This window comes from Numida meleagris, chromosome 5 (assembly GCF_002078875.1).
Source record: "Numida meleagris isolate 19003 breed g44 Domestic line chromosome 5, NumMel1.0, whole genome shotgun sequence".
NCBI lineage: Eukaryota > Metazoa > Chordata > Aves > Galliformes > Numididae > Numida > Numida meleagris.
Window position 1 is genome coordinate 11,371,334 of NC_034413.1, and position 15,995 is coordinate 11,387,328.

The window sequence follows — 15,995 nt, forward strand, 5'->3', positions numbered from 1 at the left end:
AGTTCTTTATTCCCACTTAAATCTGATTGGTGAGAGTAGGATTATACCCTTCCCCTCTCATCCTCATTCACTTCACCCATGTTAGGGTCCTTCTAAATTCACCTTATGCATTCTTACTCTTTTTAGCAATTCTACTCACTTTACAATTCCCTCTGCAATTTTTCATTGAGAAAATGACACAAAAATAACACTGATTGCATTGTGCAAGGAAACCATTCAGCAGTTAACTACTCCTTTGGTACTATGGAAATTTCAGTCTGCCTGCCCTTCCACATAATTTGCATAACAGTAAAGTAAATAGGCTTTATGCTGTGTCACTGATTTAGAAATATGGGCTTTAGAAATTTGATGCAGAGATATTACCTCTAGTTTTCTCCATCTGTGAACATTCAAGGGATTCTCCAGTTCTTCTTCCAAAACTTTGCACCGAGTCTGTTCTCTTAACAGCTCCTTCCGCATGTGATGAACCTCCTGTCTTAAGATCAGAATAAAACAAAAAGGAAAAAAAAAAAAAAGAGAAACAAGAAAACACCACACTGAAACCAAACTAATCTATCCAAGGCATTAATATGAACACGCAGAAACCATTCGTCCACACATTACAACACCAGCAATGTGACTCTTGAAATAAACATTTGTCTAAGAACACTATATAGGTGGTCCTATAGGATAACACAGGTAGACCTCTTCATTCACTTCAGTAAGAATGATTCAAAAATGGGACTTTTCATCAGTTTTCAGGTCAGTTAATTCATCTACAGTAACCTACAAATCACAGTCATGGAATTACCTCTGTACTGAATCTAACAGTTTGTATTTGAAAGAAGGTTTTAAAACAACGTGGCTCGCACAATCCCATAAATAAAACACACTGTAGGACCTAATTATGAAGAACACTGTTCTTTAGAGAACCCAACTTTGTTTTCTTTTACTTCCTCTCCTCAAGGGACTCCAGACACTATTTGTTGCTGAATTTAAAGTTAGTTGAGTGGTCCAAAGACACTTTGACAACTAAGACTCATATGCTAGGGTCAAGGAGTGAAAAAGCAGGAAACAATAAGGCACATTCTGCAAGGATCCAATCCTTATCATTTTGGTGGGTAGATCCTGTAAGTACCTGAAGGGGAAAGGAAGTGGAGAATCACCATGTGCCTTCTCCACTGAACCTTTCCCTGCCAACCTCAGCATTGAATTTAGCTCACTAAACAGAAAAAGGCCTTTTTTCTCTTTTAACTGTGAGGTTGGACAAGGTTATGGAAAAGGAAAAAAAGAACATCTCCAATTGGCAAATCAAGAAAGCTAATTAGCAGCACAGCTGATGAATGGACTCTTTCGACAGACAGTTTTCATGATAGTTTTGGACTTCATTAAAGTATGTGATTGCTGCTGTAGTTAGCAAGAATTGATCCACCCATCATGGCATGTATAGCACTATACCTCAATGCCTTTACCGAGTTTCAATGCAGTAACAGGCTTTCAGCTGAATGCATTTGGGCAGAGAATTCAAATTCTATTCCTGCCTGCAGTCAGTCAATGAAAACCGCAGTTGCTAGCGTTTTGTGCCCAGTTCTTTTTTATCTTACACCAAATCAAGCTGGCATAATTCCACGGGAGTCAATGGGACTGACCACAGACTGAAGTAAATTTGCTCCAATGAAAGCCGTGGAATTATACCCATATAGTTAAACTAAATATCTCACTCAAAAGTGTGAAACCTATATAGAATAATACAATGGTTCTCTGCTGACAACATACCTGCTGCTTCTTACACACCAAGACTGATTCTACAGAAAATCACAATAGCTTCATGTCAGCAAAGAATACACCTTAAGCTTGGGGGCATTAAAAAAAAGAAGGGAAGCACTACGCCAGAGGAGGAGGAAATAAATCAGACTGGGGCTATTAAAATTCCGTTTTAAAGAAACACAACCTTCAATGAAAAATTTAACTAAATCTTTCTCTCAGAGCAAGTCTACATATAAATCTGGAAGGAAAGAGCTCTGAAAATGAGTAGGAGTTTGTTATAAATATGTCAATTGCTCCCCATCCTCTGTAGATTGCCTAATAAAAAGCAGTTCCACTAATTTGGGCCCTAGGTACCACTAAGTAGCTCACTGAACTATGAACATCTTCTCTGCTGCTGTCTGTCAAGTTTATTCTGCAGGCAGTAACTCACAGTACAAGGTGAAACTTAGAAACTACTTCAGCTTAGGACAAGATGTTTTTTTACCCCCTTTTATCAGTCTTATATTTTAATTTTCTTAATCAGTGATTAGTTCCTTTGTGAACTTAATCTGGTGCGTGTAAGGTCAAAGCAAATGATCCCCTTCTCCAAGGTATGTTTGTTGATACAAATCTTTATCATACATGAATATAATTCTATGTCTCAAATACAGAATCAAGTATGCAGTCACTACAAAAATGTATTCAAACAGATTTTCTACCTGAGCTCCTGTACATTAGCCACAGTTTTACCAAGTATTCCCTTCTCACGACGAAGTTTTCTAATCTCCAGCTTGAGAAGCCGGATGTCTTCCATTCTCTGTCTGTACTGGGTCTCACCCTTGTTTAAGATGGATTGCTGGATTTTGATCTTTTCATAGAGAAGAGCCACTTCATCATTGCGCCGAACAAGCTGGGACCCAAGGACATCTCTCTCGTTGATAACCTAAGGATGCAGGTCAATGCAATAAACTCAGTTACAGTTCCTCAGCACAGTTTCAAAGCATCATGATTCTATTTTCATCAGTGAAAATCACATGCATTAAGAAGTTTCACTGTTATTAATGAAAAAGCCATAGCAATGGCCTAGTAGTTTCTCCTTTTAGAGTTTAGTCTCCTGAATCATATGTAAACTACATTATTCCACTCCAGTATCTTAACATGTTTATTTCAATAGCACTATGAAGCTTTAGAAGTATCACTTTTACAGTAGCTGCGGATCTGGATCTTAACAGTGCATTGAACTGAGTGAACAGGACGCAGTGTGTTGGAAAAGCCAAATCTGAGATTCCTACCCGGTCATATTCCTTCTTCTGCTTCAGCCTCTCAGCATCAGCCTCAGCAATAATTTTTAGGAGTTTTCTCTCTTCTGCCTCCTGATTTTCTATAAAGTGCTTGGTCTCCAGAGCTTGTTGTCTCATCTTAAACAGTTCAGCCTGGTGGAGTCAAATAATACAGGTAAACTGTGCTTAGTAACAACTTCCCATTATATATACCTGGGATTACAAGTTAGGAATACAGTCTCATACATTCGTTTCATTTCCTAACAGGTACATGTTTTGTTAATTTTTGAGAATAAATCGCTAAGACAAGCAAGATGAAGACTCAAACAGTATTTTAATATTTGTATATACAACAGAAATTTAGAAGGATTTTTATCTAAATAATGGCTCAAATTGTAATTCAGAGGAGTCTCATTTAGTATTTTTCTAAAGGTCATATTTTGAGAGTTTTTTCAATTGAGTAGTTACTTTGTTGTAAAAATCTAGCAGACATAAGTTAAAAGTAAGGCTGGGACATGAGAAAGGATAGCTCACCTTGCTAGGAAGGGCAATGATCTACACTATACAAATCACTACCTACTCAGGACATGCTTCAGAATGCAAGAAAAGAATATGTGGAGAACAAGGCAACTAGGCACAAAAGAGCAAAATTAAAGAGCGTTAGCATTTAGTGGAAGTGTAGAAGACTGGAAAAGGAAGGACTGCTCCTAAGAAAAATTTATGTAATGCATTGTTATAGTGATTGCACGCCACTAACACAAATACTGGAAATTACTGGGTAATTCTATCCTACTGTCGTGAACTGTGTAATTCAAGACAAATATGTAGAGAAAAAATACTGAGATCTTCTTGGATTATTAAAAATTTCTAGCATTAATAGGCAATTAGCTACAGACAAGATGGAACTAGGTGACTACAGTTAAATGTTCACGCTGCCTTTTCAAAAAGAGAATATTTGAATGCTGAATGAATGAGGCTGTGATAAAGTCTGCACCTAAAAATATTGATTTAAGACAGAAAAAACAGTTACATCATCATAATAAAACAACATGTTCAATTCTTATTTTCTTTAATAAAATTCTCATTTTCCTATAAGTGCAACTTTCATATCTCTCTTACTCAATGTTGGATGTTTATTAGAATCCATCAGTTGAAGAAAAATGCAAGCCACTTCATATCAAAATGCAATCAAGAGCGTGCAAAAGCTGTCTACAGATGTAAAACTGCTCATGCATTTCATGTTGCTGGATAATATTTTTTTTAATATATCAAAATTCTATGTTCTCCTTACGTCACAAAAAATATGAGTTGTAAATAAGGAGTGGCAGCAGATGTTGGCAGCAAACATTTATGTAAATAAATCTCACTGATACGTACTAAGTTTAAGTAGATCTCAACAACCATGTACAGTAAAGAACATAAATACTTTAAGCCACACACGTGCCCCACAAACTAACAGAACTTTCACTGAGGTTAAATACACTGAAGATTACAGTATCAGGATCTGCATACATAGAAAAAGAAATGAATAAACACAGTAAGACCAGAAAAAGTGCCAGGTCTGAAACTGTTGTAAATGAGCACATCTCATGACGTTGGTTCAGAGAGTCTGCAAGAACTGAAGCATATTCAGCAAGAAGGAAGAATTTATATGGAACATTTATATGCCAGCATCTCAAACTAAAACGAAATTCCTGTTTAGGTTCTGAAATACTATAGTAAGTGAAGAGGTTTTTTTGTATTTGCTGTAAAAATGAGAAAAAAAAATAGAGATTTTAGAAGACTGGACAGAGAATGTTGAAATAATACTAACAGTAAATCAAAGGTTTCACATTCAGATTTCTAGAAAATGCTGAAAAACAAAAGGACAAAAGTTCTTAACAGCATCTCAAACCTGGAGAGCCATACTTCTTACAGCTTTCAGATACATATTTGGACTTGGATGCTTGTTTTGCCAAACAAATCTGATCTGCAAGCCTGTAAGAAGGCCAACTGAAACCAAAAGATGGCATTGTGTAGGCTTTAATGGAGCTTGGATCAGGCATCCCATGCTTCATTTGCCATGATCACACATTTTTAAGACCTTTCTGACAGCAGAGCTAAACATAAGTCCCATGTCCCTGTAATCTCATACCTGTGAATCTCACTCCTCCGTGCTTTAGCGCATTCTTTAAACTGATTTCCTGAGAACAGCTTGCTTCCTTCACATCAGTGCAAACAGGACAAATTGAAGCTGGCTTGCTACACAAATAATTGGGTTCTTTTGTGCCAGTGTCCGTCAGCCTCCTCTTTGAATTCTCCTCTGCTTTAGCATTCAGCAGAGACATTCAGGCAGAAGACCACAAAGCCCTGAAGCTATTCACTAACGTGATGCCAGTCCATGGACACACTTGCTGGTAAATAATTGAGGGGGTAAACCATGTAACAATCATAAGTTTGTCAAATGGATGGCAGAGAATTCTGAGGTGATGAGACAGAATTGGTGACTAGTTAAGGCAGAATGCTGCACATGGAAAACGAGGCATTATTTGACTTCTTTGCTGATAGAGCAACTGAGACAGATCAGATATAAAAAATAAATTCATCACCTTTTTACAAAACTTTATTGGCATCTTGTCATAACTGTAGCGTTGCTGAGATGGGCTGAAAACCTAAGAAGTCATTGCAGCACAGCAATAAGCTATCAAAAGAAAATATTGTGGAAATGGCACAGGTTTTGGGGGTGTTGTTTGTTTGAAGTTTTGTTTTTTTCTAGTGCCTAGTGAAGAGAAAAATAAGTTGCGTTCGACACAAACTCCTTGTATCTTTTGAGAGAGCAACAAATTGTATTTGAGGTATCACCACAAATTTAATAGTATATCTAAAAATGGGCTGCAGACAGGGCTGAGAAGAAGGAATGGAGCTTCAAGCTCAGACTTCAAGCTCAGGATTGTTAAGTGTAATATTATTGGGTTTGCACTTGAAAACAGCAGACAGAAAGAAGTTTAAAGAAAGGAAAACTTGAATTACAAAGGTCTGCATTGAAAAAAGTTTACAACAAGCAGGTTATTCCCAAAATCTACACTTGTGCGATGGAACTTTGTAGTAAAAACATTGAGTCACCAAGAGATTTAAAGCTTAACAAGACAGTCTAGGACCTTTCTAACTATAATCACAGGCAGAGATGAAATTTGTCAGATACGTGGAAGACTTGTATAACCAACAGATATAAGGAACACTTCAGCTGGGCTTCAGCTTTTATAAAATACAGCCAAATAACTCCCACAGACCAGGAAAACAATGAAGTCTCTAAAATCATAGGAGCCGTCCTTTGTAATAAGGTGTGTATGTAAGGACTCTTACTTTCAGTGATTCCTTCTCCCTCTCTAGTCGCTGATGTTCTAGACGTGCTTTCACAAGAGCTTCTTCATTCTTTGAAATCTCCTCTTTCAGCTGATCCCCCTGATGCGTCACAGTTTTCAGTCTCTTCTTCATTTCTGTTATCTCATCCTAATAGGGCAGAAAGTGATCACAAAAGGGATGAAAAAAGGGTAAGTTTTTGTGAAGGAATTCAGGCTGTCTCAATACTGGAAAATAAAACCACAGCGCTTGAGAGATGTGTAGTACATACCACAAGACATTACATTTTAATACAACAGAACATAACAGTTTTGTTAAATTATAATTTTTAGTTTATGCTAGCATGACATTGCTGTAAAAAGGTCTCTAAAAGGCATATGGAAAACAACAATGGTTATTAATAATGAGTATAATAAGCCACTTTGTTTGAAGTTCTAGACACAAAAGAAGAACTAGAATCCAAATTAATAACAAGATTTTGATTCTATCCATTTGTTTCCATGCTTCTAGTACCGTGTTTTTCAATAAGGCTGTAAACAGTTGGGCACAAATGTTTGGGGAGAAGTTTTTTTTTAAAAAAAAAAACAAATATAGCTATGAACAAGATACAAAAATGCCTGTGAATATAGCTTGTCTCCATTTTGCTTTTTTTGTTAGCTTACACAAACCCAAGTGGGAAAAGTGTGCTCAGAGACAGAAAACATCCTGGTATGAGAATATCTGGCATCAATTTTAGATTCAAAATACAGAGCAATATGCCTGCTAGCACTGCAGAGAGATGAGGCCACCCTGACAACTCACAACACAAATGTGCCTGCCCATGCAACACTAAGGAACTCTTTCACTGACTGCAGTGATGGTAGACATTGTGACATGAAGGGGAAGCCAGTAAATTCAACGTGTAGACAGACATTCTCCTCTTAGCCTAGCAAAAGTAGCTTTATGAGCCGTTAGGCTTCTGCCTCGCAGAGAATACTGAGTAACATTTCACATGAATAAATTCTGCTTCGGTACAAAACCATACTAGGTTTAGAGCTCTTTCAGCACTGTCCACCATACGTGTGAATTAACTTGATAAATGAGCAACATTTTCTTTCATGATGTGCTTGACACAGTCAAGTAAGATCTTGAGTCATGACACCCTTTGCAAATGGTGGTGAGAAAGTACCGATTACCAGTCTGACAGGTCTTAAACAAAACAACAAACATGGACTCCATACTTATTTGGTGGTCCACAGACAGACAATTAAATGAACTGGAAATAAATGTAATAATATGCCAGTAGGCTCACCTGCCTGCACGTTCAGTCAGTCCTGTGAATGCAAATGTCATGTTAAAAGCAGGTTTTGCTAAATAGCCCATAAATCTCTGAACTAATATAAAGGACGAGACATATTTAAAATCTAGTGCCCGGATGTATACCCAAATACAGTCCTACTTCTCTATTTGATGAAGAGCAGTAAGACAACACAATTTTTTTGCAAACAGGTGTTCTAATCAACTTGTGTAAACAAATGAGCTCCAAACAACAAAAGGAACCTCAGAGGTGAGTATAAAAAACATTTGAAAATCATACTGAAAGCCTGCCAACATGGAGATCATTAGTAAGGTGGGGACCTTTCCGTATTAAGCAATCCCAAAATACCTTCATCTAGCTTTACCTAAACACCCTCATGCAAATTTGTTTTACTTCACAAAAGGACTTGCTAAAAAGTTTTATGGTAAGCTAAGCAAGTTATTGAAGTATAAATAACAGCCTCTAATAACTTGAAACTTGAACAGCATTATGAATGCCACCATATAACACTCAAATCCTGAAGAGACTGATGAATTCATTGCTTCTTTTCATAACTGAACAGTTCTTCCTAAGTAAGAGAATTTATATTGGATATATATATATATAAAATACAGTTCAATGCTGATTAACTATTATTTTTCCTAAGGGATTGTTTGGGAGCAGCAAGAACTGCAGCACCACTTCCAGAATGTATTCTAATGACAAGAAGCAGGCAGTGGACAAGTAAAGCATCCCACTCACTTGGCAAAATAGTTCATTCCTAGTCTAATCAATCATAAAGTAGGACAGGAATTTGGACATTTTGTTCCTATTTGCTTCTCAGGCAAAACACCTAGCCATTCATATCAGACCATAAATTGTAACCTACTACAATTATGTTATAAAAACATTATTCTGAAATAACCCAGTACTGTAAACTATAGCTATCCGAGGTCCCAGACTCTGTCAACCACAACAGGACTTGTATAGTATTGTAGATCTTTACCTCAGAATAACTAAGTGTATTCTTAGGTGATCTGTTCTCTTCCTCTAGTATCGTTAGTGAGATCCCCAAGGCAAAGTTATGAATGGAAGGAATCACTATCTGAGGTACATTACACTCACTGAAAGGAATGAGCAAGGTGGAAGCATTTAGTTCTGCCAGAAAATTCTCCTTCAGCTGAGAAAGTGTTCCCTCTGCTTTCTAAATCACAATAAACACTATCGCTTACATGCATACAGGGCTAAGGAGGCAATCTTATTCCCATTGAACTCTATTTCTCATGCACACAGTACAACTTCTAAAGGGATAGGATTGAGTGGAGTCAAGAAGGAAAGGAAGAAGTTTCTTTCCTGATAGTGTTGTATAAATCCATAGTTCCATTACACTGTGATTCTGTGCAAAGTTTTAAGTTGGGGTATCGCCATACAATGACTGAGAGTTCCTATTGCCAGCCCAAATCCATACTGTCCAGAAGAACATTTAGGGACCTAAAACATTCATTTTCTCGGAAGACAGAGGAGTTTAGAAATCATTTCTGCAATTAAACCAGTGAGCTTTCCTTTTAAGAAAATAAAATTAGATCAGAAAAAAAACACAACATAAGCAGAGATGGAAACACAAGGGAAAAGTACTCTTCTACCTTAGCTTCAATCAGATTTTTACTGTACAGGTTCCTCTCTGTTCTCACAGTTTCAAAGCGGTTTTGTTCCTGTTTTAATTTAATCTCAGCCTCTTCTATTTTCTTCTCATAATCACAGATCTTCACTTCCCGTATTTCAACATCTTTCAGGTGCTGGAGGACCTGAAGCAGAAAGAAGGAAATAAACGTGATTAAATCATCGTCACAAGATTATTTCGATGGAGCTGAGTTTGTGATTTTCATCTAGGGTGACAACTTCAGACCTCCATGATAAGAAGCTGAGGCTACAGCTAAAATCTCTTATGTCCAAGTATAAGTTTAACCTTTTCTGGATTTTATTTCAATCTGATACGTAGGGCGTTGTTTTTTTTTTTTTTCAAGACTAAAACTTATAGATATGCACATATTTAATTTAAAAACAATCCACTGGAAGTATTGCCACTCAGCTGGCCCAACAAAATCAACATGAGCAGCTTTCATTAAGAACGGCCTTAGGTTATTTATAAAGCAAAACTAGACTTCGAACATGGTTTTGGATGTCATTCGTATGATAAGATGGATGGAAACACAACATTTTCAAAGAAGCCCTGCATTTACTCCTCCGCTGTGAAATCCAGTTAACTTCCAACAACTCAACTTTTTAAAAAACATATATCTGATCACAAACTGTGAATCACATACTTGATCTAAATAAGCAGGTAATCACCATTACCTTTTTCCATGAGGGAGGATAAATAAAGAGAACAGAGTAGCAAAGACTGTAGATTGTAGAGAGATGATTACATGAAGTATCAATGAATAAAAATACAAAATTTGATAGACAACTTCATTAAATTGTTACCAACCCAACAATACATAAGAATTACTACATTTTAGGAGCAAAACTACACATAATTGCTAATTGTTATGATGGGCTTCTGAATATACACTTTTTTAATTTATTTTTTTTTTCAGAATAAGAACCTTCCTCTTGCTGTACAAATATGAAAACCAAGGAGCACAAACAAGTATTAGTCAAATAGAATCCATCATAGTTTGATAGAAAGAGATGAAAAGAAATAAAAAGAAACTAAGGAGTACATGTCAGGAACACCATTTTTCAGGTTCCCTGCCTGAGGGAGAAAAGAATGCCATACTAAAAGCCAGGAAAAAGATCAAAAGATTAAGCAAAAAGCTGAGGAATCTTATGGACAAAATCCAGGGAAGAAGTCCACTTACAACAGCATCTCATAGCCAGTTCTCCAGACTGGTTTTGAAAGTAGCCATTTGAGCTCTGATTTATGTTTGATGCAGAAGCATATAAAAATGTTTACATCAGATAGTCAATAACTGCAAAGTTTGCAGTCGGCAAAGTTGTCCCTTGCTTAGCAGTAAAGCCTTGTGAGGTCTAACTATGAGGCAGGAGCTTAATTAATTGATTATTCTATCACAACCCACTCTGAAGATAGGGGATTGCTAAATATAGAAATTTTTATTATGGCACAGGAATACAATTCTAGCACATTTTAAGCTGACTGCAGAAGATCCCAGAAACCGCTTACAGTGCAATACAAAAACACAGTCCCAGTTTATAACCCACTCTTGCCTTTTCCCTTTCTATTAAAACAACCTGCCAATAGTAATAGCAGGGAGTAGAAATCAATAAGGCATGTTTTCAGTTAGCACACAGCAATCATAGGCTGGAGCAAGATTTGAAAGTAGGTCACTGCATTTGTAAATCTTTTGCATGGTTTTGATGCAAGGTAAGTGCAATAAGCTCATGGACTAAGTTTTTCAATGTTGTGGTCATAGTCAGGATGCTGATTCTACTTTTCCAGGAGTGACTAAACTCAAATAGTTCTCCCTTATAAATACAGAAAAGATTATATGTAATGTATCCTATGGGAGGCTGAGTATCCTCAACTATGACTGAGCTGACTGTAACCTACACCTCTGAGATTTGGTAATGAGAGACCAAAGCTAAGCAGAAAGAATTCAAAATTCACAGTTTTTTTCTATACAGTCTCACTTTTCACTTGTTTACTTAATTCATTTGGTGTTGGTTACCTGTTTAGCTCAGTGAACCTACCCAAGAACTCAGCTCCGGTGCCATCCTTATTTGCTTCCCTACTTGCTTTCTAACAGCCTAAAACTGTCATCACTGGAAAACCTAGGAATTCCAAGCCAAAATAGAAATATTCTACTAACGTTTGTAGCCAAGGAACACAAGCTACACAACAAAGAGCAAATAAACAGAAATTTTCTTATTTGTACTGGCTAATCGATAAGCAACACTACTCAGCAAGTAACATTGGCTTAAAATGGTGCAAATGAGCAGTCAGTCAGGCCAATAATTAGATGAGTAAGACTAATCTGAATTCCCACAATTAAACTATTTTATTGCTGTGGATATAACTTTACTGACTCTGTTCATCAGTTACACTCAAGTAAATCATGATTTTGAAAGAGCAGTTCTGCAGCTACAAATTCAGTCCTGCTGTAAATAACAAGACAACCTTTAGCGAGAGCATGGCTTTGTCAGCCTTTGTAGGATTTCCAAGAAATCTTTGGACTTAGATGGGTTTGGATCTTTACAAGCTCTTCCACAATTCAGAAGGAGTACAGCAGGGTGTTTTGGAGACTGCTTGGTGGTAAAAGATGATAGAAGAGTGCTGACCAATTGTGAAATGGCTCATGTATTATGTAAATTTTGCCACATTTTCTCAATTTACGCATCTGAATGCATCAAACACTGTATTTCATAGGTAATATTTAGGTTCAATAATCATGATCCTCCCTCCTCTTTCCACCCTTGTCTTTTATCCTGTCTTATCCTTCTCATGTAGAGAACCTCTGCAGGGACAAGACCATCATCTCACAAACTCTCGTGGTCAGATCTACTCCTGCTGCTCCTCACCTGCAAGTTGAATCAGGAATTGCCCCTTAACTGAAGCAGAGAAGCATAAAAATCCTTTGGAAACTTGAATTCACAATACAGGCATCATTATACACACAGCTCAAGTGCCATAACCCACTCATTTACTCTGCCTTGTAAGTAACAGAAAATTCACAGCCAAAGTGACAGAAAAAAAAAAGAAAACAACCAAACATTTTTCATTTTAACCCTCAAAATATTGTGAGTAATCTTAATCAAAAGTGAAAGCAAAAGCCTTGTAGTTCTGAGTGTTATGAATTACTCCCTGGCCCTAGTTTACAACATTCTTAATTCATATTTATTCTGTTAGAAATGCAGTACGAGGAAAAGATGCAAAATGTGACTTTGCAATGAAGACATATCTCAATTCCACAGAATATTTTTCCTAAGTAATGAGAAAAGGTAATCTAGAGAAGGGAGTATGTATCATTCAAAAAACGATTTTAAAGCCCCTGGTCACATGTAGTTGAAAAGGATAATTTTGAAGTGGAAAGATAACTTGTGAGTTGAAACAGCTTGAAAGCCAACCCCAGTAAATTGATGATCTTCATGGAAGGCCTTTCAATGAGATCTTCAGCAATTAATGGAATATGTTACAATGACGTTCCCGAGTATATCTTTAGGAGTAAAACCATACATAATAATGGGTACAAGACAGCACAAATTTTAAGCAGCGTTTCTCTGCAGTTGGTCCTGGAAAATCCATTTTGTAGATGAGACTGAACATGATCAGATGTTTTACACGTATTAGGATTCATCCTTCAAAATGCTGAGTTTCTTACAAAGACGTCAAGCATTGTCATCTCTCACTGGCCTCAAAAGAATTTGAGGATGTGAGTACTATCAAATTAAGGTCCTTTGCAGATAAAACGGAACAGTCAAAGAGCAATTTCCAACTGCATGCAAGAGTTGCAGTTGGGGAATTCAGACATGAGAAGTCAGAAGCTCTGGTTCAAACCCCTGCCTTACTTTCACTTCCCAAATGACTGATGAATAGAACTATATGGCAATACACCAAACTTCTCATAGAATAAGCAGTCGTTGCTGAGGCTCCTTCAGAGAGACTTGAAACACAGTAGTGGGCAACACACACTTTAAAGAAGAGATCTTTGTAAACTGCCTGAAGACCATTGATCAAAGTTTCCTCCCATTGGAACACAGGAAAATAAATGTATGATCTTAACAGCTTCAAGAGTTAAAAAAGCAAAGAACAACTTGCACAAAAAGCTGTTCTACCTTCTGTTTGAGATCACTGGCTTCATTGATGAAACAATCTCTCTCCTTCTCCAACTGGTAAATAATCTTCCTTTGTTTCTGAGCTTCATTCTTATAATTTTGAATTTCATCTTCTAAATTTCTTTTGGACTGTTCATGGAGCATCACCAAATCTGTCTGCTTCTGAATGGCATTGGCAGCCTTGTTCAAGTTCTGCAGGAGAGACAATAAAATGAGCTGAATAAAGCAATACTGCCACCACTATGGCGTAAACATGCCATTATCTAAGTGGATCGTGGACTTCCTAATGCTATTATCTCTTACCTAATTAGCTCAGTTGAAATACTTGAGCCTCAAATCTGATTTTAAAAAGAAAAGGCAATCTCTCATAGAGCTGCCGAGTAGTGCTTTTTCTGATTTGACATTAAAACACTAATATCTGCATTACAGGAAAAAAATTGGATAGGATTGTTTATAAGCAGTATAATTAATGACTGAAAAAACCTTGCCAACTTCAAGTCATTTAGATTGTAAAGCATGCCAGCAGCCAGTAAAGTAACTTCCTTCTCATTTACTAAATAGCAACTTCAAATTCACCAAGCGTGGTTTGAAATTACACGTAGGGATTAAATAGAAAACACCAAGATATCTTTAAAAAAAATCAGCCTTCTAGTCCTCCTTTGAAATTGCTTTCCCAAATTCAAAACAAGTATTTACTATCTGTGAAATCTTCATCTGTGCTAGAGTCAAGACACAAGACAGTGAATCTATACCAAGGAAAGCATCTCAGCTAAAATAATCTTTTAGCATTGAATTTACTAGATTACACTTCAGAAATGAGAATAACATGAGATGCTATCTTGCAGTACAAAAACTTTGGGCTGATGGAAAATGATCAGTAAGATAAATGGACTGAAAAAGCAAAGATTAGTATTAACATCATTCGCCAAGCTGCTACATGGTGCACCAACAATTTGGTTTCTTCTTTTGCTATCACAGAATTAATTTGCCTAGATTAATATTAAATTTCATATGCTACAGAGTGCAAAAGCACAGATATAATCAACTCTTCAAGACAATAAACAACAGGTTTTCAAGATGAAAATGTCTCTTTTTTTTGGTTTAACTCCATGATGGCTTATATGTTCAAACTTAGAAATATTTTGTGTGCTTATGGATATTGGCACTATTTGAATGCACACTATAGAAGTATAAGCACCTGCTTAAGGATATCCGATTGTTTGGCTCCGCATTGTTTATCCTACAATGTTTCTGTTTCTCTTTGAGAGTTTAAGCTATAGACATTTCACTCTCAAGTCATGAAATTTGTTTATCAGTATTACCAATGCAAGCTCACCTTGCTTAGCGTATCCCTTTCCCTCACAAGATCACCTACAGCTTTCTTGTCAATCTCTGCTTGCTTTTTGGCAGCCTCCAGCTCTAGAGAAAAGGAGGAAACAGTATAAACATGGATTCAAACTGAAGAGCTGTAAACATGCAGAACTTACCGGACTTAGTAAAAACCTTTAACATTGCATGAACAGTTCAATTACCTGTGACCCCATTTTACAACCTCAGGTATCAGATAAGGACGTTAATAATGATTTTGGTATTTAGAAGAACTCAGGTACAATAACTAATGGCACAAGGACTGCATTTTATTTGGGCGTTCAAGCCAAGATACCACAAAGAAGTTGGATTTTCAGAAATTATGGAGCACATTGAAAATCAGATGCTTTTAACAAATTTCGAAGTGAGCATCCAAAAACTGAAGCACTTTGAAAAACAGGGATTTTCAGAGTCATTCTAATACTTTTAAGTAAAATCCAGTTCTCCCTTGAAGCGCTGATATTCTATTGGCTTAAGTGAGTTAAAACTACTTCCCATGGGTCAAGATTAACATTGTATACATACTATTAAAAATACATACATATTAACTATTGGGCAGGTGTTTTCACTTCATTTTAAAATGAATTACAAACTGTTACACTAACACTACAGCTCAGGAAATGCAGTACACTGGATTGCTAAGATGCGTCTAATACTGCGGGAAGACAAGTTACCAGTAGCCATTCTCAGGCATTCTGGAATGTATCTGATCATTTATTTCTTTATTTAAGTTTCTCTCACTAGTACCAAGCATGGCCTTAAGCTGTATAAACAAAACGCTTGTGGGAAAACTTTTCCACTCTTGCAGAGATGCATGGAAAACAGACATGATTTTTCATAAATACAGCCATATAGAAGCATTAATATCTCATATATGCAGTCTTTTCAGGACACAAGCTAGAAGCAAGGTAGAGCAGGAAGATGCATCCATGACTGCATCAACTTGAACTAGTTGAGGTTTCTAGCAAAGGGGTTTTTCATGTGTGTGGTTTTTTTTTTTTTTTTAACCAAAAAGGAAAAAAAGGAGGTATCACTGTCCCAAATGTTTTGACAACTTCTTAACATTACTTTACCAAAAACATCTTCAATATTTTTTCTGAAAATCACTTTGAGAATGTGTTTATTTTTATTTCAAAATGTATTTTCTTTTGCAATTTAGTTGCATTTTTTAAAGTCTTTTAGTGTACCCAAGGAATTTTCTTCCAAAATTTCCA

General features: G+C 36.6%; 1 protein-coding gene across 3 annotated transcripts in view; it reads right to left on the bottom strand.

The window, feature by feature from the left end:
• The window catches only part of CFAP58 (cilia and flagella associated protein 58), a 57,022-nt gene that overhangs the window by 25,120 nt on the left and 15,907 nt on the right, over window positions 1–15,995 (bottom strand). For all 3 annotated transcript variants that reach the window (XM_021400008.1, XM_021400010.1, XM_021400009.1), the window contains exons 8-14: window positions 14,750–14,832; window positions 13,414–13,605; window positions 9,264–9,425; window positions 6,348–6,494; window positions 3,018–3,158; window positions 2,445–2,668; window positions 364–475 (exon numbers count right to left, since the gene is read on the bottom strand). In XM_021400008.1, the coding sequence (XP_021255683.1) occupies window positions 364–475; window positions 2,445–2,668; window positions 3,018–3,158; window positions 6,348–6,494; window positions 9,264–9,425; window positions 13,414–13,605; window positions 14,750–14,832 (1,061 nt within the window). The remainder of the gene's footprint in view (window positions 1–363; window positions 476–2,444; window positions 2,669–3,017; window positions 3,159–6,347; window positions 6,495–9,263; window positions 9,426–13,413; window positions 13,606–14,749; window positions 14,833–15,995) is intronic.